This window comes from Rhinolophus sinicus, chromosome 9 (genome assembly GCF_057876585.1).
Source record: "Rhinolophus sinicus isolate RSI-liver-muscle chromosome 9, RSI-T2T, whole genome shotgun sequence".
In the NCBI taxonomy this organism is placed as follows: domain Eukaryota; kingdom Metazoa; phylum Chordata; class Mammalia; order Chiroptera; family Rhinolophidae; genus Rhinolophus; species Rhinolophus sinicus.
In genome coordinates this window covers 18,748,114-18,767,947 of record NC_142509.1, presented here as the reverse complement: position 1 = coordinate 18,767,947, position 19,834 = coordinate 18,748,114, and the positions used below count along the sequence as shown (strand labels likewise).

At 47.7% G+C, this 19,834-nt stretch overlaps 1 protein-coding gene across 1 annotated transcript in view; it reads left to right on the top strand.

Annotated features, from left to right (window-relative positions):
- Positions 1-551: 551 nt before the first annotated feature.
- Positions 552-19,834, top strand: part of UPB1 (beta-ureidopropionase 1) — a 31,894-nt gene continuing 12,611 nt past the window's right edge. Inside the window, exons 1-4 of the mRNA XM_074321939.2 lie at positions 552-765; positions 6,755-6,926; positions 8,819-8,906; positions 17,691-17,785. Coding sequence (XP_074178040.1) covers positions 662-765; positions 6,755-6,926; positions 8,819-8,906; positions 17,691-17,785 — 459 coding nt within the window. The 5' untranslated portion in view covers positions 552-661. The remainder of the gene's footprint in view (positions 766-6,754; positions 6,927-8,818; positions 8,907-17,690; positions 17,786-19,834) is intronic.

Sequence of the window (19,834 nt, the reverse complement as noted above, 5' to 3'; positions counted from 1 at the left end):
GCGGACCCTGACCGAAGCCGCGGCGGAAGAGGCCCTGCCCACGGTTTGTGGCGGGAACTGCTCCGCCGGGGTGCGAGACGGCGGAAGCGGCGCGCGGCGGGCCAGCCCTGACCTCAGGCCCGCCCTGCCGCAGCCTCCCTCTCCGCCTCGGCAGGTTGTCTGTTCCGCCCCGACACTTCGGGCCAGGTGAGAAGTGGAACCTGAAAGCGAGCGAGAACGAGGAGGCCAGAGAACGGGCCTGGGAACTCGCACTTAGACGACAGGAGGGCACAGCCCCGACCCGCCGCGAGCGGCTGAGGCTGCAGGGCTCGGAGCTGCCCCGCGGCGGAGGAGGCGTGTCCCGGCGGAGGAGGCGTGTCCCGGCGGAGGAGGCGTGTCCCGGCGGAGGAGGCGTGTCCCGGCGCGTGCGGGGGGCGGGGGGCGGGGCGGGGCGGGGCGGGGCCACCCGCGAAGCCCTGGAGCGCGATTATCCGCGCGCTGCGGGCGCCGAGGAGGGGGCGTGTCCTCGTGGGCGCCCACCGAGGGCAGGAGGCTGGGCGAGGAGAGGGGCGGGCGGGCGCGTGCGCGGGTCCGGCTCTCTCCTCTTCCTTCTCCTCCTTCTGGAGGGTAAAGGGCGGGTTGTTTGGGTCTGGACAGTGACGCTTGCGGTCTCCAACCAACAATGGCGGGAGCTGAATGGGAGTCGCTGGAGCAGTGTTTGGAGAAGCACCTGCCGCCCTCAGACTTGCGGGAGGTGAAACGCATTCTCTATGGCAAGGAGACCAGGTCTGCCGCCCAGAGCCTGGGGATAGGGGTACCTGGGGGCCAGTGAGTATGGGTCCGAGGGTCCAGGGACAGTGCTTCAGGATCTGAAGGACGTGAGGGGCCATGATGAAGCCCTGAAGTAGCTGAGTAGAGACCTAAGAAGTGTGGTTCTGAGGCGTTCAGGGGTCGCCCAACTTTTACAAGCCACTTCTCCCCCAGTGGCCTGGAACCGGAGGAGAAAGGACGGGTATTTTACTCCCTGCGGCTTTCTTTGTGGCCACCTAATTCTTCTTGCCCGCTTCCAGCGACCAGCACCCTCCCCCGATCCAGGCCTGTACTCTGGGTGTCTTGTCTAGGTCAGTGCCTCCAGCCAGAGCCCCCTCCAGCCCCCAGGTCAACGGGTTGTCCAGCCCCAGCCCCTGTTTCCTGTAGTGACCCGGCCTCTGGCGGACCGTTGGAGGTAGAGGCCTGCAGAAGCTGATTGGCCAAGGAACCTTTCCCACTTGGCAAAACATAGAAGTTCGTTACCACACTCAGTGCAAATGTTTTCCCACTCCCAGCCAGTCCTGTGCATCACTAGGCTTTCTGAGGGCAGTGCTCTGCTGGACACTGGGTGTACAAAGCTGGAAGGCACTCCCCCTTCCACTCTGGTTTCTCTTCAGTCCACTTTTCTCAAAGTAACCAGAAGACGTAAATCATATCCTGTTGCTCCTTTGCTTAAAGGTCTGTAAGGAATTTCTATGGCTCTTTGAATGAAATCAAAACTCTGACCCCATGCAGCTCCTGACTAAATAGTCTTCCATTTCCTTGCCAATTGGCAGGCTCTCTGACCTTGGCAGTGATCTTGAGGCAAGGACCTGGTCAGCTCACCTGGAAACTTAAGGGTGTTGATTGGATCAGTGGTTTCCAGCCTCCAGCTGCTGTGTAGTTAGTTACTGCAGGAAGGTCAGTCCTCAAATCCAAAGGTGTTTTCACAGCTAGTGGATGATAAAGGTAGAACAACTGCCTTTGGGGGTGGGAGTGTTACAGAACTTGGTGAGAAAGGGTTCTTCATGCCCGAAAGGGTTCTTCATGCCCGAAGAGGAATATTGGGACTGGATGACCTTCAAGGCCCCTCCAGTGTGCTTTTGCTGGAATACCACTTTCCACTGAACCTGTCAAGGCTCATCATAGAGGAAGCCTCTCAGAGTTGAGGCTCCCAAAAAAAGGTGTCAAGAAGGTATCTGAAAACAAGGAGTGTCTCAGGCTACAGTTCTGGAGATGAGAATAGGTTTAAGGGTGAGATGGGCATGTTCTCCTGGGAAAAAGACGGAGAGAACTCATGGGTGTCAGGGAGTGCAAAGCAGGAAAAGAGAAATGTTTCCTACATAGTAGGTGATTGGCTGGGGCACGTTCTAGAAATCAGGGTAAGGACTGCCTTGCAAGGACTTTCCATGCGCATTTGGGTTGCTCCAGAGTGGCGAGGGATTATAATGGGTGGTAAAATGGGAGCCACAGTCCGTTGACCAGTGACTGCCAGGCATCTTCCTGGGGCTTGGCTCTCAATAACTAAGTAAGTGGCTCTCCTTTTCCTCTCTTTTTCCTATTTCTGTTTCTTGGTCTGTTGCATTCAGCACTGAACCCATCCAAGCTTTACCTCTAGGGCATCCACCTTTGTACTTGCTCAGTTTTTGCAATTGGGTGGGATTTGGCTATGAACGGGATTGCAAACTAAAACAGGAAATTAATCATTTAAAAACTCTTCTCCCACGTAAAGTCCTGTTCACGCCTCACAGCCTGACTCGGACATGGCCTCCTCTGTGAAGGCCTGGAGGAGCCTGACTCCTCAGCCCCTTCTCTGGACTTCCTCTGTGCTCCACATAAGACCACCTTCTCTCCCAGTGACATGCTGCCCAATGCAAAGATGATGCTTAGTAAATGTTTGCTAAGTGATGAGCCAAATGGGCCTTTGCCTGTGCCAGACAGATGAAATCCCCAAAGAACGTCGACTCTCAATTTTAAGACAGCCAGAACCAAGAAGCATTTATCCATTCAACACACATTTATTGAGCATTTATTTTTGTCTTAGACACTAGGGATACAAGGATGAGTAAGCCATGGTTCCAGCCTCAAGGGGCTTTCTTTTAATGGTTGTCCTACATTGTGAGAGAAGGCTGCAGAGAGAGCTGGAGAGTCTACATGTATAGAGTTAGGGCAGGTCTTAATGGCTTCCCAGAGGTGCCATGCTTGAGAAGCATCCTGAAGGAGATGGAGGAGTTGGTTTGGAGACAGAAAGGGATCAGGTACTCCAGCCAAGGCCCAGACCCAGGGGACATGTCCATTCGGGGATTGTGGGTGTAGAGTGCTAGAGAGGAGGTAGCAGTAGCCGGGGTGGGGCCTGGGGCTCTATATGTCATGCTGAGGCAGTGGGACTTGTCCTGATGGTGGTGGGAGCCTTCCAAGAATTTGAAAAGGGCAGGTGAAAGATGAGGAGGCCTAAGGCAAACAGTGCCTGGGTGGAGAGGAGGAATGGTGCCAGAGGTCTCAGGGAGGTTACTGAGTGTGGATAGCAGGTCTGGGGGAGGAGGCAAGGATACGTCTGCTTGGACCCTCAGGTGGCTGATGGATTCGTCTGATGAGGAGCAGCTTGGGAAAAGGCTGGTGAATTGAATTGTTTAGCTTCCTAGGACTGCTGTAACAAATTATCACAAACTGGTGGCTTAAATCAAAAGAAACTTGTTCTCACAGTTCTGAAGACCAAAAGTACAAAATCAAGGTGCCACAGAACCACACTCCTCCAGAGGCTCTGAGGGAGAATCCTTCCCTGCCTTTTCTAGCTTCTGGTGGCTTCTGGCATTCCTTGGCCTGTGGCAGCATCACTCCAATCTCTGCCTCTCTTCACATCCTCTGGGCATCTCTTTTAAGAACACTTGTCACTAGATTTAGGGCTCAGCCAGATAATCCAGGAGAGTCTTATCTTGAGATCCTTAATTACAATGCAAAGATCCTTTGTCCAAATAAGGTCCCCTTCACAGGTTTTGAATACTAGGATGTGGACATGCCTTTTGGGGTGTGCCACAGTTCAACCAAGCACCGAGACCATGAGGAGATGGCCTCAGAGAGGAGGTGGGGGTTGGGGTTGTCCTAGAGAGGGTCATTCCAGGTGGAGGAGGAGAGGGATTCTGGAGAACCCGATGTTAAAGGAGTCAGAGGAAGCAGAGACTTTTGGCGCCTCTAGAGGTGACGATGCGGTGATGGGAGACCCTAGGGTGGAGATCAAGGACCCTGAGCCAGACAAGGACAGTGTCGGGGGACATCAGCAGGTCTAGCAGGATGCAGACAGCAGGGAGTCTGCTGGCTGTAGCGACCAGAAGGCTGGTAGCCCAAGGTGGGAAGTGGTGGCCGGGAACAGGGGGTGTGGCAGGTAAGGATTGTGGGGAAGCTTCCTCTGGAGGGGTGGGGGAGGGGGAGAGAGCATGTGAGGTAACAAGGGGAACCTATATAGAGCCTACTCTGCCCCCCCCCCTTTTTTTCCTATTTTTTAATGGGAGAGACGCAATCACCTGTCGTGGTGAGTATGGTAGGCCTGTAGGAGACAGACAGGGATGTCCAAGCCATGTGTATTGTTAAGTGAAAAAGGCAAGTGGGAGAGCAGACTATACAGACTGATGCTATTGTATTTGTAACACACGTATAGACAAATATTGGAAAGATACGTAAAACATTGTTAAGAGGGGTCATCTCTGAATTTCAAGGCTGAGGCTAAGGGGTGGGATGGAAAGGTGAACTCACTACCTTTTTCCACTGTTTGATTTTTCCCCCCATGAATATGTGTTTCTTTTGTTACAAAGCTCTAGTTTAATTATTTAAAACGCTGATGGTAAAGAGCCATTAGAGGGGGAAAGATGACTTTCTAGAAGTGAGAGGTTGCCGAGGAGGCAGGAGCTGGTTTCCCTTAGGCGAGTCCTGCCTTGACCCTGTGTGGAGAGGTGGGGGCCCAGGGGAAGGGCCGGGAGGGTGTGTTGGGGCCAGTACAGGAAGTGATGGGCTTTCCTCCTTGAAGTTAGAGGTGAGGCCATGAGGCCTTAGTCGGAGGAGAGGGACCAAGGGAGGGTCATGGCCAGCACGAATCTGCCACCTGCTATGTGAGGTTGTGGCTCATTTGCTGGTCTCTGCCCCTCCTGGGCCACGGCTGATCTGTACCCCACACATCCCCAAGCCAAGCCTTTGGTGGGCACAGCACATGTTTATGGAATGGGGCTCAAGGGTTAATTGGGTCCTCCAGGACTTGGCGATGGATCCCCTGGATAACAGCAGGATGGGGAAACCTTACAGTTGGGGATGCTGAAGAGAGGTAGAGCCCTGCAAGTGGACAGGCCTGGCCTGTATCACCTCGAGTCTAGGAGAAAGAGTGTCTGTGGGGAGCTGGGTAGAGGGATGGAGGCAGCACTCAGAAAAAATGGTGAGGAGGCAGGAAGGTTGTGCATCGTGGGATAATGAGGCTGATGGTGGTGGCAAGATGGGGAGAGTAGACAGCGGTCGGCAGTGGGTGGGGAGAGATGACCAGAGGCTGAGGGACATCATCCAGGTGGTGGGTACAGCTGAGCTTGCAAATTTAAGACAAGACCTCATCCACCTGTTACCTTCCTGGGGTGAGACCACAGGCCAAGGATGGGGCTGCCAGGATCTCTCCCAAAGGGTGGTCCAGCTCCCCAGCCCATGGGCCTAAGGGGAAACAGACACACCCTTCTTCTCCTGTCCACCACTTGTCCTGGGGCTGAGGTCTGCCAGGATGGGGGGCCCTCCACGTGGGGGCAGAAGGACTGTCTCTGAAGCAGTCATGGCAAAGGGAGGCGTGGTGTGGGCACTGATGTTATTTCTAACCTGCTGAAGCAAACGGAACACTGATGAGTTGAAAAGCAGGCTGATTGTCAGGGGTGGAACCCAACTCAGAGCTGTCAAGGCCATCACATGGAAACTGCCTGGCAGGGGGCGGTGACAGGGGGCTTGGGCTGACAGGGCTGTGATTTTGAAAGAAACATCTTTAAGAAAGTGACTTAAAGTGGGAGGGAAATATTATTATTAGATAATGGTTGTCAGGTTATTTTTTGATGTGTTCTCTAGGTATTTCATAACCATCTCATCCCTAGATGCTAAGGCCTTCTTGGCCAGGGGCCAAGCCTCGTGCCCTATGGGTTTCACCTCAGCACCGGGCGTGCAGCGGGCATCAGACGGTGTTTACCATTTGGCCAATGGTCACTTCAGTGGGAGGTTTTATAAGTAATCCACTTGCCTTTGTTAATAAACTACAAACCAGGATGAGAGCTTGGACCTTTGGTCTGGACACTTGTATGTCCACCCAGCACGGGGCAAGGAACTGCCACCACCCCCCACCCCCACCCCTCTCCCCTGACAGGAGCAGCAGCAGGTCCCCACCAGAGACTTGTAATCCTCGGTGGTGAAGGGCCACAGGCGCTCGGTAATACTACGGTCCTGGCCTCTCCAGCCAGTGGTCTCCTGAGCCTGGTTCTCAATGCCCGACCATCTTATCCCAGCCTGCTGTACCCCCCAGGCTCGGCAGAGCCCTCTGATTCTAGTCCACAGACATTTTGGGGAATCCATTCCCTCACTTCTGTGTTGACTGCTGAGACTTTAATCCCCTCTCTGACTTTAGCATCTCTAAAACATCAATTCTTTACGGGTGGCCCTGCCACCCACACCCCGCCCTGCTCCCTCCGTTGGCCAGGCCTGACCACTGCCACTGCCCTGCTGAAGTCTTCCCGGTAGCCATCAGGTGACGTCCACACTCGGTGTGGGGTGCGGTGTCCATCCCGGCCAGCCAGGCCCTCCCTCTCCGCCAGGCCCTGCTCCACCTCTCCACGCGTGTGCTCTGGCACTGGACTGCTCTGTCTGCCTTCTGCCAGGACGCACCACCTCTTCTCTGCTGGATGCGTGACTGTGGGGTTGGGGGAATTTTAAATGCAGCACACCTCATACAAATCATCTCCCCTCTTCTTTCCTGCCCATTTAGGAAGCTCGACCTGCCCAGCAGGGCTTTTGAATCCGCCTCCGAAGGGGACTTTGAGCTGCAGGGATATGCCTTCGAGGCCGCAGAGGAGCAGCTGAGGCGCCCTCGGATCGTGCGTGTTGGGCTTGTTCAGAACAGAACCCCCCTTCCTGTGGATGCCCCTGTGGCGAAACAGGTGTGGCCTCTTTATGTATTAATAATACATCATCATAATAACGTGTATTATTATATACATAATAATATTTATGTATTAGACCATAAATACATACTCGGCAGTGGGCCGTGGCCTGCTCTGTGTTTTGAACACATCCACAGTGAGCTGGCCACTCTCTCTGGGTCGGCAGGCACACTGAGTGGTCAAATGGGCGCCCAAACACTTCTGCGCTGGCCGCCCCCTTCCCTCCAGCCCGTGTCCGCTCTGGCTCTTTCTCTTCTGACTCGCCCCCTTTGCCTGCCTTCCTCTCACTCCTCACTGTTCTTTCCACCTACCCCTCTGCTTCCTCTCCTGCGATTGGTCCATTGTTCCATTTGCAATTGGGATGGTGCCCTTTTGGCTGGCTCGGCTCTCTCCATGGAACTCTGCCTCTCAGTCTCCTGCCAAAAGGCCACCTGTCAGCACACACCAGGCAGGACCTGTCCGTTTGTCCATGTGTTTCTTTGCCTTGTTCCTACAGACGGGACTCACTGTACCCAGATGTCTGTCAGCTGATGGGGCCTGCAGGGTTGCGGGAATAGGATAGGCATTCACTTATGACCTTACAGCTAATATCAACGTGACAGCATCTTGTATTTCCCTAAAGAAACATGTTGTCACAGACACTGGCAGTTTGTTATATACACTTCTTCACAGCTTTCCTCCAGCTGCTCAAACTTTCTAAGCTTTCTCTACAGAGGTGTCCTCCTGATACAGTGTGCTTGAGAATTCTTAGGGATTCTCGAGAAACCTAAGGTCAGTTGGATTCCAGGTCGGATTCTGCATTGTCTTTCACATTGGTCCTTCCTCTGCTTTTGTTGGATTAAAAGATTTCTGGTTCTCAGTTCACTTTTTGTCTCTGGATTAGTTAATTGTGAAATGTCTCCTCAACCATCCCAGATTGTCAGGTCATCACGGGCAGGGGTGCTGTTCTCACCCCCACAGCTCCTAGAAGCATGCTTTGCATGCTGTCACCCCCAGCAAACCTCCGTGGAGCCCTCGTGTGCGCAGTCTTGCAGGGGAGAGACAGAGCATTGAAAAGAGCGTGCTTTCTGGGTTTTCAACCTGGTTTCTCTGCTCTTTCTTTGAACAAACACTTCTGAATTTCTCCTGGGAGCCAGCTGTTGTGCTGAGGACACAGAGAAGATGAGGACACGTTCCCCTTGCCCCCAAGGAGCTCAGGGGGTCATGGGAGTGACAGTGGAGAAACGTGACAGCACAATGAGAACAGCACCACTGTAGGGGCACACTTAGGCTGGGGAGCACAGAGGTACCTCAATACTCCTAGGAGAGTCTCCCCTCTGCGGGTGACACATGACGTGGATAATACTTCCAGGAAGGACTGAGTGGGGGAAGGAATCACGTTCCTGGCCAAGGGCATAGCTGGGAAAGGTAAGTCATTCCACGCTAAGGTACGCATAGGAAAACAAGTGGCAGGACCAGGCATCCCCAAAGCCTTGAATGCAGCATGGTGGAAAGGGGACTGTCCTGGGGCAAAGGGACAGCTCACCCAGGGGATGGTCCTGGTGTTCATGGGCCCACTGGGTGTGGGCCTCTCTGGCAGTAAGCAGCTCACATCCTGATTCCTCTTAGCAATCCCATGAGGTAGGCAGTGTTCTCCCATTCTCCGGGCAAGGAAACTGAGGCTCAGAAAGGTAGTGTTGTGTGTGGGGGACCCCAGAGCCTCTGCAGTAACCCCTTATGTTGCAGATTTTGGACCTGATGACAGTATGAAATATCAGAACCTCCCCACCCAGCTCATCTTCTAGCAGCTGGCGGGGTGAGGGGTTGTTCCACATGTTTGGGATGCGTTCTAAAACTGGTCTCAACCAATAGAACTAATGGGTTCTAATCCTCGACTTTTAAATTGCCAGGTCTCTGCCCTTCACAGACGCATAGAGGCCATCGTAGAGGTGGCGGCAATGTGTGGAGTCAACATCATCTGTTTCCAGGAAGCGTGGAGTAAGTCTCTCTTGGGGTGCTTTCTCTGCCACCCTTAAACAAGAGTGTGTTATTGTCACGTTGCCAAGAGTGTCTACTACCCAATTAAAAAAAAAATCTCTTTTCTCATCCATACAAAGCTTCTTTGTCAACAACAGCAGAAACCGAGGAACCCCAGGCTCCCTCCCTCACACACGCGCCGCCCAGCCTGCCGTCTGGTCCTATCAGTTCCTCCCCCCCACATCATTCTGAATCCTTTCACTCCTTCCTCCCCACCTCCTTACCTGTCCCAGGCACCATCATCTCTCACCCTGACTTCTGTAACCGTCTCTAGCTGGTCTCCTGGGGCCCTCTCCTCTGGCCCCTTCTAACTGGCTCTCCACACCTTCTAGGAAAGATCTTTTCAAAACATAACTCTACGCTGCTTAGTCTTTTCCTTCCTCCACCTCTGGAGCCTCCTCTCTGCTTGGCTCTGCCCTGACCTCCCAGATCGGTCACTCCCAGATCTCCCTCCTCCCAGGCCATTGCATCAGCGGTTCCCTCCTCTTGCCTAGTGAACCCTGCTCAACCTTCAGCTCTCAGCTCAGAGCCCACCTCCTTATCTAAAGCTGTGTCCCTGTTATGTACCTCTGCGGCCACGTAGCTTTTCTTTATTTCATCTTTATTTTTATCAAAGTCATACATGTTCATCATTTAGAGTCAAATGGGTCTACAAAGTCTGTTATCAAAAAAAAAAAGAATGACTATCCTTTTCCTCAGAGGTAGCTCCTTTCAACTCTTAGCTGGTCCCTTTGGACTGTACCTTTGTGTTGCTGCTTCCTAATTTTTCAATTTTGAATCATCTATTGATTTCTTACTATGGAAGAAGACCGTGTTAGTCTTTTCCCTCTTTCTGCCCCCTTGACACACATGGATCCTTCCTAGTTTATCCCTTGTCCATCCTCTGCCAAACCGTTTTGTAAACTTTGATTTCTTTCCATGAACAGCTTTCTGTTTTCCCTGGAGTTTGTTTTGTATTCAGCATACTTACTACAAATGCTACTCCCAAATTTCTGCCAGTTTCCTAAATCCCCTTAAAAGGTTTAGGCACATGAAGCAGTCTGTTGGTTTCACATCCTTGAAGGAATGTGTTCCACAGCCTTCTGACTGCTTTTTATCTGAATTGGTTGCCCCCTCTGCTGGCTGCACAGCTGTCATCTTGGGATTTCCCATCACTGTCATCCTGGGGAGCCCCTTTATCTTGTTCTTGTGGTCTCCCATCCCACATCTTCCTCTTTTTCGGTTTACTCCCTCATTTTGGTTGAGTACAGTTAACCCTTGAATAACATGGGTTTGAACTGTACAGGTTCACTTACACATGGACTTTTTCTTTCATCTTATAAACAGACAATGTAAACTTATAGTTTCAATAAATATAGTACAGTACTGTAAATATATTTTTTCATCCGTCTGATTTTCTTTTTTTTTTTTTAAAGATTTTATTTATTGGGGAAGGGGAACAGGACTTTATTGGGGAACAATGGTCAAATTGTTGTCCTTTCAATCTTAGTTGTGGGGGGTTCTGTTCAGCTTCAAGTTGTTGTTCTTTCAGTCTTAGTTGTGGAGGGCGCAGCTCAGCTCCAGGTCCAGTTGCCGTTGCTAGTTGCAGGGGGCACAGCCCACCATCCCTTGCGGGAGTCGAACCGGCAACCATGTGGTTGAGAGAACAGGCTCCAACCAACTGAGCCATCCGGGAGCTCAGCGGCAGCTCAGCTCAAGGTGCCGTGTTCAATTTTAGTTGCAGGGGGCGCTGCCCACCATCCCTTGCGGGAGTCGAGGAATTGAACTGGCAACCTTGTGGTTGAGAGCCCGCGCTCCAACCAACTGAGCCATCCGGGAGGCAGCTCAGCTCAAGGTGCCGTGTTCAATCTTAGTTGCAGGGGGCAGAGCCCACCATCCCTTGCGGGAGTCGAGGAATTGAACTGGCAACCTTGTGGTTGAGAGCCCACTGGCCCATGTGGGAATCGAACCGGCAGCCTTCAGAGTTAGGAGCACGGAGCTCTAACCGCCTGAGCCACCGGGCCGGCCCCGTCTGATTTTCTTAATAGCAGTTTCTTTTCTCTAGCTTACTTTATTGTAAGAATACAGTAGATAATGCATATAACCTACAAAATATGTGTTACCAGTCAAGAATAGGCTATTAATAGTTAAATCTTGGGGGAGTCAAAAGTTATAAAGAGGGCTGCTGGTTAGCTCAGTTGGTTAGAGTGTGTGCTCTTGACAACAAGGTTGCTAGTTCGATTCCCACATGCACTAGTGAGCTGCGCCCTCCACAGCTAGATTGAAGACAACGACTTCAGCTGAGCTGCCACTGAGCTGCTGATAGGCAGCCAGATGGCTCAGTTAGAGTGCGTGCTCATAACAACAAGATTGCCGGTTCAATTCCCACATGGGGTGGTGGGCTGTGCCCCTTGCAACTAAGATTGAAAACGGCGACTGGGCTTGGAGTTCAGCTGCAGCCTCCACAACTAGATTGAAGGACAACAGCTTGACTTGGATGGGTCCTGGAAAAAACACACTGTTACCCAATAAAATTTTTTTAAAAAATCCTTCTTAAAAAAAAAAAGAAAAGTTATACACAGATTTTCACCTGCACAAGGGGTTGGTGCTCCTAACCCCTATGTTGCTCAAGGATCAACTGTAGTTCCCTGAGAAAGAACACATAGGAAGTAAACTTTTGGGGATCTTGCATATCTGAAAATATACTCCTCCTACAACTTACTTGATAGTTTGGTTGGGTATAGAATTCTAGATAAGAAATAATTTTCCTTCAGAAGTTTAAACACCTTGCTCCATTGTCTTCTGGCTTTGGATGTTGTTGACTAGTCTAAAGCCATTTTGATTTATGACCCCATTGTTTATGACCTGTCTATTTTTCTCTGGAAGTTTGTAGGACCTTTTCTTTTTCTCTAATACTTTGAAATTTCATAATGATGTGAGATACTGTGTATCTATTTTATTCCATTATTCTAAGCACTCAGTGGGTTCTTTTAGTCTAGAAACTTGGGTCCTTCAGACCTAGGAAATTTTCTTATTTGTTTCGGTAGTGATTTTCTCCCCTCTTTTTTTTTTTCCTCCTCTTCCTTATATCCTACTATTAGGATATTGGAACCCTGGGCTAGGTCCCTACTTTTTTTTAATGTAGTTCCCCCTATTTTTCAACTCTGCCTTTTAATTTTTTCACTTTTCTGGTAGATTTTACCTACTTTGTCACTCATCCTTCTATTCTGTCTTTCGTTTCTGCTCTCATATTTTGAATTTATTAGAGTTCTTTTTGTCTGAAAGTTCCTGTTTTATCACATCCTGTTTTAATTTTATAGTTGCAGTATCTTCTCTTGTCTCTGAAAATAGTAAGTAGTAATTTATTTTTCTCCCTGCATGGTCCCTACTTACTCCAATTAGTCTCTCTCTCTCTCTCTCTCTCTCTCTCTCTCTCTCTCTCTCTCTCTGTCTCTCTCTGTCTCTCTCTGTCTCTCTCTCTGTCTCTCTGTCTCTCTCTCTGTCTCTCTCTCTCTCTCTGTCTCTCTCTCTCTCTCTCTCTCTCTTTAAGAATTGGGGATGGATTAAAAAGCTGTTGCAATATCTGAGTTTTGGGGAGGGGTTCCTCCACTGAGCTTCATGATAGGATGACTTGATTTAGTTATTTGTCCCATAATCCCCCATGAAACTGTCTTTGGGTCATTCTTTTCAGAATGGTCAGATTTGCCAAAGAAGATTCTTCTGATCTCTTGCCAAGAAGAGAAAGAGAACAGGGGTCCAGTATGCTAATGTTTACTTAATCCATCTGTTTTGGACCTTTATCTGTCCTTGTTTCCCCAAGGCCAGAGACCTTCTGTTTAACTGTCTGGAGAATGAGCCTCTAGCTTCTAATGGGGTGGGAGGGTCTGTCCCAGCCTCTTACAGTGGAGGAGAGTTCTGGGCTTCTCACTGTGTCTTAAACAGACTTTTGACCAATGCTTCTTGTTTGTCACACCTTCCTGCTTCTCCATCTTCAGATCTACGTGATGCCTCTGGCTTCTGAATTCTTGAGGTGTCTTTGGTGGAAAGTGGGGTGCTTCCTGGCCTCCTCTACTGCTGGGGGGACTCAGTTTTCTCAATCCTCTGAGATATCTATATGCATCCCTCGGCTCTCCAGCCTCCTATGTGTTGCTGCTGTTGTCCCTCTCTCAGTGCCCCATCCTTGTGGGTGTTTACCTTTGCATAAAAATCCCTTTACTGTCATGTTACTGGGGTTTCAGGAAAGAGAAAAGGTGTGAGGCCAATCTGCCATCTGCTCCCAGAAGTTCATCTCATTTTTCACATTTCTTGTTACATGTGTACTTCTACTCTTGTTTGTATGACATTTGATTTTTCTGTCTTTTCCATTAGGCCGTAAGCTCCCCGAAGCCAGTGACTGGGTGTTTGTTTATTATTCCCATCCTAATACCCACCCCTATTTTTTAACATTAAAAATAAATTTAATTTATAAAATATACATAACATAGTATTTATCACTTTAACCATTGACAAATGTACAATTCAGTGACATTAAAGTTGTGTAACTATCACCACTATCAATTCCCAAAACTTTTTCATCATCTTCAACAAAAATTCTGTTCTCATTTAATAATAATTCCCCTTCCTCCCCCACCCCTGATAACCTCTATTCTACTAAGAATTTGACTACTCTAAGTACCTCCTATAAGTGGAATCATACAGTATTTGTCCTTTTGTGTCTGACTTATTTCACTTACCATCATGTTTTCAAGGTCCGTCCATGTGGTTGCATGTGTCAGAATTTCATTCCTTTTTATGGTTGCGTAATATTTTATTGTATGGATATATCACATGTTCTTTATTCATTCCCCAATCCCCATTTTATTTTTAGTGACTTGAACAATTTCTGGTACATGATAGACACTAAAAAAATATTTGTTGGATGGCTTCACCCACTTCTTCCCTTTTTTGGTCTGGAACACTCCCACTCAACCATCAAGACCTAGCACAAACACCTCCTCCTGTGAGGGCCCTGGGGATTCCCCTACACAAAACTGAGCACTCTATGATGTCATGCAGCCACACCAGGTTATAATTCAGCTCCTCATCTAAGCTGGCAGCTCCTGAGGGCAAAGCTAAGTCTAGGTTTATGCGGAGTAAACCTAGGGAGTGTTGGTTCAATGAATGGGAAACTCCCGTCCTCCCTAATTTGAAACTAGTTGGGACTTTGCAGCCAACCTCCCCCAACCTCCATCCCTCATCCTTTTTTTGAAAGTTTGTTTACATTACAGTGGTTGTATGGGGGGGGGGAGCCATTAAAATGGAAATAGAGAAATTTGGAGAGCTTAGCAACCTGAAATGAAATCAGAAAGGGAGGTTTTATTCTCTTGGGGCATTTGAGTCTCTCCTAATGCTCTGAAAGCTGAGAATAAATGGTCATTAAGGATTGCTTTTGTTATCAACAGCTTTTTTTTGTGGCTTCCTTAAAACAGTTCATCCCTCTTCACTGAAGAGGAGCCTGGGGAGTCTTGAGCCTGGTGCCAAGGCCCCTGGGGCTATTGTTGGCAGAGCCTGGTGCTCACTTAGGTGCCTCCTTGGGCCACCACCCCTGCAGCCAAGATGGTGGTGGTGCCACTGGTGCCATCTTAGTTCTAGACTTCTTGGGACTGGAAGGAATTGGGAAGTTAATACTTCTATTTCTACTCTGTGAAGTGAGGAGAGGCAGGGATATCAGGTATTATCATACCAGGCGCTGTGCTGGGTATATGGCCTGTGTTTGGGAAAAGTTGGCTACAATGATTACCCCCAAACAAGGTCGTAACTAGTTAAAGCACTCGCGAGTCACATCACAGCTTCTCATACCACCTCCGCCCCCACCGACAGCTTATTCAGTTCAGGGTGACCAGAACAACAGCAAGCATCTGGAAACTTCCGTTAGGCTAATCCTCCTGAAAGAAATGGACTTGGAATACTATTCTGCCATAAGAAAAGATGAAATAGTACCATTTGAGACAACATGGATGGATCTTGAGATTATAATGCTAAGCGAAATAAGTCAGACAGAAAAAGTAGAGAACCATATGACTTCACTGATATGTAGTATGTAAAACTGAAAAGAACAAAAGAACAAGACAAACAAATGAAGGAACAAACTCATAGGCATAGACAATAGTTTTGTGGTTACCACAGGTTAACGGGGGAAGGGGGTGGTAGATGAGGGTAAAGGGGATCAAATATACGGTGATGGAAAGAGAACTGACTCTGGGTGGTGAACACACAATGTGATATATAGATGGTGTATTACATAATTGTACACATGAAATTATGTAACTTTATTAACAATTGTCACCCCAATAAACTTTAATTTAAAAAAAAAGGAAAGAAAGAAATGGACTTGGGTGATTAGGAAGAGGAAAATCTAAAGAGCATACAGAATCGGTCCAAAGAATTCAATATTCCAAAAAGAAAAATACAAACAGTTCAGTAGGAAATGGGCAAAGGGTACTAAAAAGATGGCCTAGAGGACGAACCCAGAAGGCCAGTGACCACCTGGCAAGGAGTTCCTCCTCACTAGTGATGAGGGAAATGGACATTTAATTGTGGTGAGATTCCAGTTCATGCCATCAGACTGGCAGATATTAATAAGTGTGGCTGAGGCTGTGGAGTGATGGAATATACACAACCAGAGGCCCCTGGCGCCCACCTCCATCACAGTCCCTTCCCTCTCCCACACAGGAAACTGCCATTTTGAACCTAGTATGCATGGTGTTCTTTGAAATATATATATATCTCTAGTTTGGGAAAAAAGCAAACAAAAATTAATGAGTTTAATGAAATTTCCTATTGAATTAGCCCCTTGGTGTCATCTAGTCAGAGATCATAGGACAGGAATACAATCATGCACCACATAATGACGTTTCTGTCAATGGCAGACCATTTATACAACAGTGGTCCCATAAGACAATGGAGCTGAAAAATTCCTATGGTCTAGTGACACGACCGCCATCGTAACATTGTAGCACAACACATTAGTCACATGTTTGTGGTGATGCTGCTGTCGTATAAAAGTATAACAATACAATTATGTACAGTACATACTCATAATACTTGATAATAAATGACTCTGTGACTAGGTTATGTATTTACTATACTTTTTACTGTTAATTTTAGCGTATACTCTTTCTACTTATTGAGAAACAGTTTGCTGTAAACAGTATGCAGTGTTAGGTCAGCAATAGCCTCATACATCTGTTTGCTGTATCTCTTTACTGCATCATTTTCTGTCTTTTTTTTTTTAATTAAAGTTTATTGGGGTGACAATTGTTAGTAAAATTACATAGATTCCAAGTGTACAATTCTGTATTACATCATCTATATAGCACATTGTGTGTTCACCACCCAGAGTCAGTTCTCCTTCCATCTCCATATATTTGATCCCTTTTAGCCTCATCTCCTACCCCTCCCCCCTCCCTCTTGTAACCACTAAATGCATCATTTTCTCTTGTGCTGGATTTGATCTCATGTTGTTTTGTACAGTACCAAGCTGTACAGCTTTGTAGCCTAGGGGCAGTAGGCTGTGCCATGCAGCCTAGGTGTGTAGTAGCCATCTAGGTTTGTGTAAGTGCACTCTGTGATGCTTGCATAACGGCCCAAGCCATGATGACGCGTTTCTCAGTGTGTATCCTCATCATGAAGCTGCGTGTTACTGTAATGCATTTATCCTGGGGGCTGCTCAACCCATCAAGTGGTCCCCAAACTTCCTATGGGGTCATTAAGTGAGTGGGTTTTCTTGTTCCTGAAGAAGCCTCCGTCCCTGGAGGAGGTGACACTCCTCAGGTCCCAGCGCCATCCTCAGTGGCCCTCAGATACTTCCCCTGAGGAGTCTTTTTTTTTTTTTTTACCTGAGGAGTCTTGACTCTGCTCTTACCAACCTGCAGATTGGCAGCAGCTTGGGATCTGCTGGTTGGGAACAGTTTGGGGCTGTACCTTTCGCAAAAGTTAAAAAAAAAAAGTATATATATTATATTATATTATATTATATTATATTATATTATATTATATTATATTATATTATATTATATTATGGAAAAAACACACATAACACTATTTTAGCTATTTTTAAGCGTATAGTTCTGTGGCATTATGTTCACATTGTTGTGCAACCATCACCACCATCCATCTCCAGAACTGTTTCATCGTTCCCCGCTGAAGCTCTGTCCCCATTAAACAACTCTCCATTCTCCCCTCCCCCTAGTCTCTGGCAACCAGTATTCTCCTTTCTGTCTCTGTGAATTTGCCTATTCTAGGTACCTCATATAAGTGGAATCATACAGCACTTGTCCTTTTATGGCTGTTTTATTTCACTTAGCATAATGTCTTCAGGGGTCACCCATATTGTAGCATGTGTCAGAATGTCCTGCCTTTTTTAAGGTTGAATAATATTCCACTGTATGCATGCACCCCATTTTGTTTATCCCTGCTGCATCCGTCAGTGGACACTTGGGTTACTTTCATCTTTCAGCTCTTGTAAATAATGCTGCTGTGAACATGGGTACGCCAATATCTGTTCAAGTCTGTGCGGTCGTTGTTTTTAAGACTGGAGGAAAGACATTTGGCCTAGCCCCTTGTTTTGCTATGAAGTCTGAAAGGGTAAGGTCTTCTAAGTGTCCACAGCCAGGGATGGGACTTGAAAGCCAGCCCGAGGCACTTGGGGTCGTGTGCTCTTGTGGGGACCCTCCGTCACCAGGTCATGAGCGTTGCACATAATTCTGACCTTTCTTCTCTTCACAGCTATGCCCTTTGCTTTCTGTACAAGAGAGAAGCTTCCTTGGACGGAATTTGCCGAGTCAGCAGAAGATGGCCCTACCACCAGATTCTGTCAGAAGGTAGGACATTAACTGCTCCTCTGGCAGCAGCTGCTGACATGCTCAGGTCACAGAGCGAGGCCACAGCTGCTGGGTGTGGCTCTTGACCATGGAAAATGCACCCGCTTGGTGCTTGTTTTGCCAGATAAGATTAGATAAGACTATTTGCTGCCCTTTTTTTTAGTGTACTTTCACTTAAAATCAGAGAGTTTCAGAGCCAGAAGGGCCCTTAATGGCTTTTTCAGGGAGGGAGCTGCAGCCAGGGAAGGGTGGCCTGGGGGTGACTCCATAATAGATTTTGCAGTGACAAGTGGTAGAGCTGGCACTCGGGAACCAGAGACAATGCCAATTCCTTGTCCAGAGCTCTGCTCCTCCACTTGCTGTTTACTTGAGTTATGTAAGCTTCTCTACATGGCCTATCTTATCAGCATAGAAATTGGTCTTCGTTTGTCTTTATTAAAACCTCATAATACATGTTGTATGAGCTCATTTATATGAATTGTCCAGAATAGGCAAATGCGTCAAGGCAGAAAGCAGATTAGTGGTTGCTGGGGCCTGGACAGGGAAATGGGGGGGGGAGGGGGGGGGACTGCTAATGGGTGTGGGGTTTCCATTTGGGGAGGTGGAAATGTCCTGAAATTAGATTGTGGTGATGGTTGCGTACCTCTGTGAAAGTACTGAAGACCACTTTAAAAGTGCGATTTTTATACTATGTGGATTATAGCTGTTATCAAAAAAAAGAAAAGAAAACCCTAACATATAAAGAGGTTATAAATTGTAACTTATCCTTATTCTCACCTCAAACAAAAGAACTTTCATTTCTCCATATCCCATTTCAGACTTTATACACATACATTTAGGGGTTTTCTGAGCAGAACTGTAATCATAGTGATTCTGTCAATACTGAGCTGTGATTTCAAACATCAGTATTCTCAGCCTATAGGGAACAAAAGAAAAAAGTCTCTCATTCACCAGGTTCGTGATTCTGTGCTATGGAAGAAAAGAGGAAGGGGACTGGTTAGGAGGCGATTGCAGATGACACTCCTGACCCAGAGCCAGAGGAAGAGAAAAGAAAGAGTGGGAATGAGAGCTGGTGCCAGGAGACACCTGGGTGCATTGAGTCGCCCAGGGATGCCTGGCTGCCTTACATAACTCACAGCATCCCCTTCCACCCCTCTGCTTTCCCCTGTCTCTGTCATTAAGGCCAGAGGTAATGACAGGCTAGTTAGAGTTGAGGACAAATGACTGGCTGGGCCTGCTCATCCTGATGGTCACCAGGTCCCAATGCTCTTATTTGAGACAAAAGGAATTCAGTGTCAGAGAGCTTTTTTTTTTTTTATACTCGTAGATGACAAGTATGATTCTTCTTTTTTTAATTGTCTTAAAACACACACACACACATAACATAAAATTTACCATCTTAACCATGGCTAAGTACAGAGTTCAGTAGTATTAAGTACATTCACCATGTTGTAAAACAAATCTCCAGAACTTTTCTTGTAAATTTGAAACTCTATACCTATGAAACAACTCCCCTTCACCTGGTAACCAAGGTTTTACTTTCTGTTTCTACGAATTTGACTACTTTAGATACTTCACATAAATTGGACTCATACAGTATTTGTCCTTTTGTGACTCTTTTCACTTAGCATAATGCCCTCAAGGTTCATCTGTGTCAAGGATGACATCCATGGAATTTCTTCCTCCTTTAAGACTGAATAATATTCCCATCTTTGGATACACCATATTAGTTTATCCAGTCACCCACTGATGGACACTTGGGTTGCTTCCCCCTTTTGAGTATTATGAATACTGCTGCTATGAACATTGGTGTACAAATATCTCTTCTAGACCCTACTTTCACCTCTTTTGTACATATGCCCAGAACTGGAATTGCTGGATCATATGGTAATTCTATTTTTAATTTTTTGAGGAACCAGCATACTGCGTCTCCGCAGGGCTGTACCATTTTATATTCCCACCAGTAGCACAGAGGACAATTCTTATTTCACTCAGTTGGGCATCAGGACAACACTGGAATTTAGTCTTCCGAACAACCAGCGATGGCTC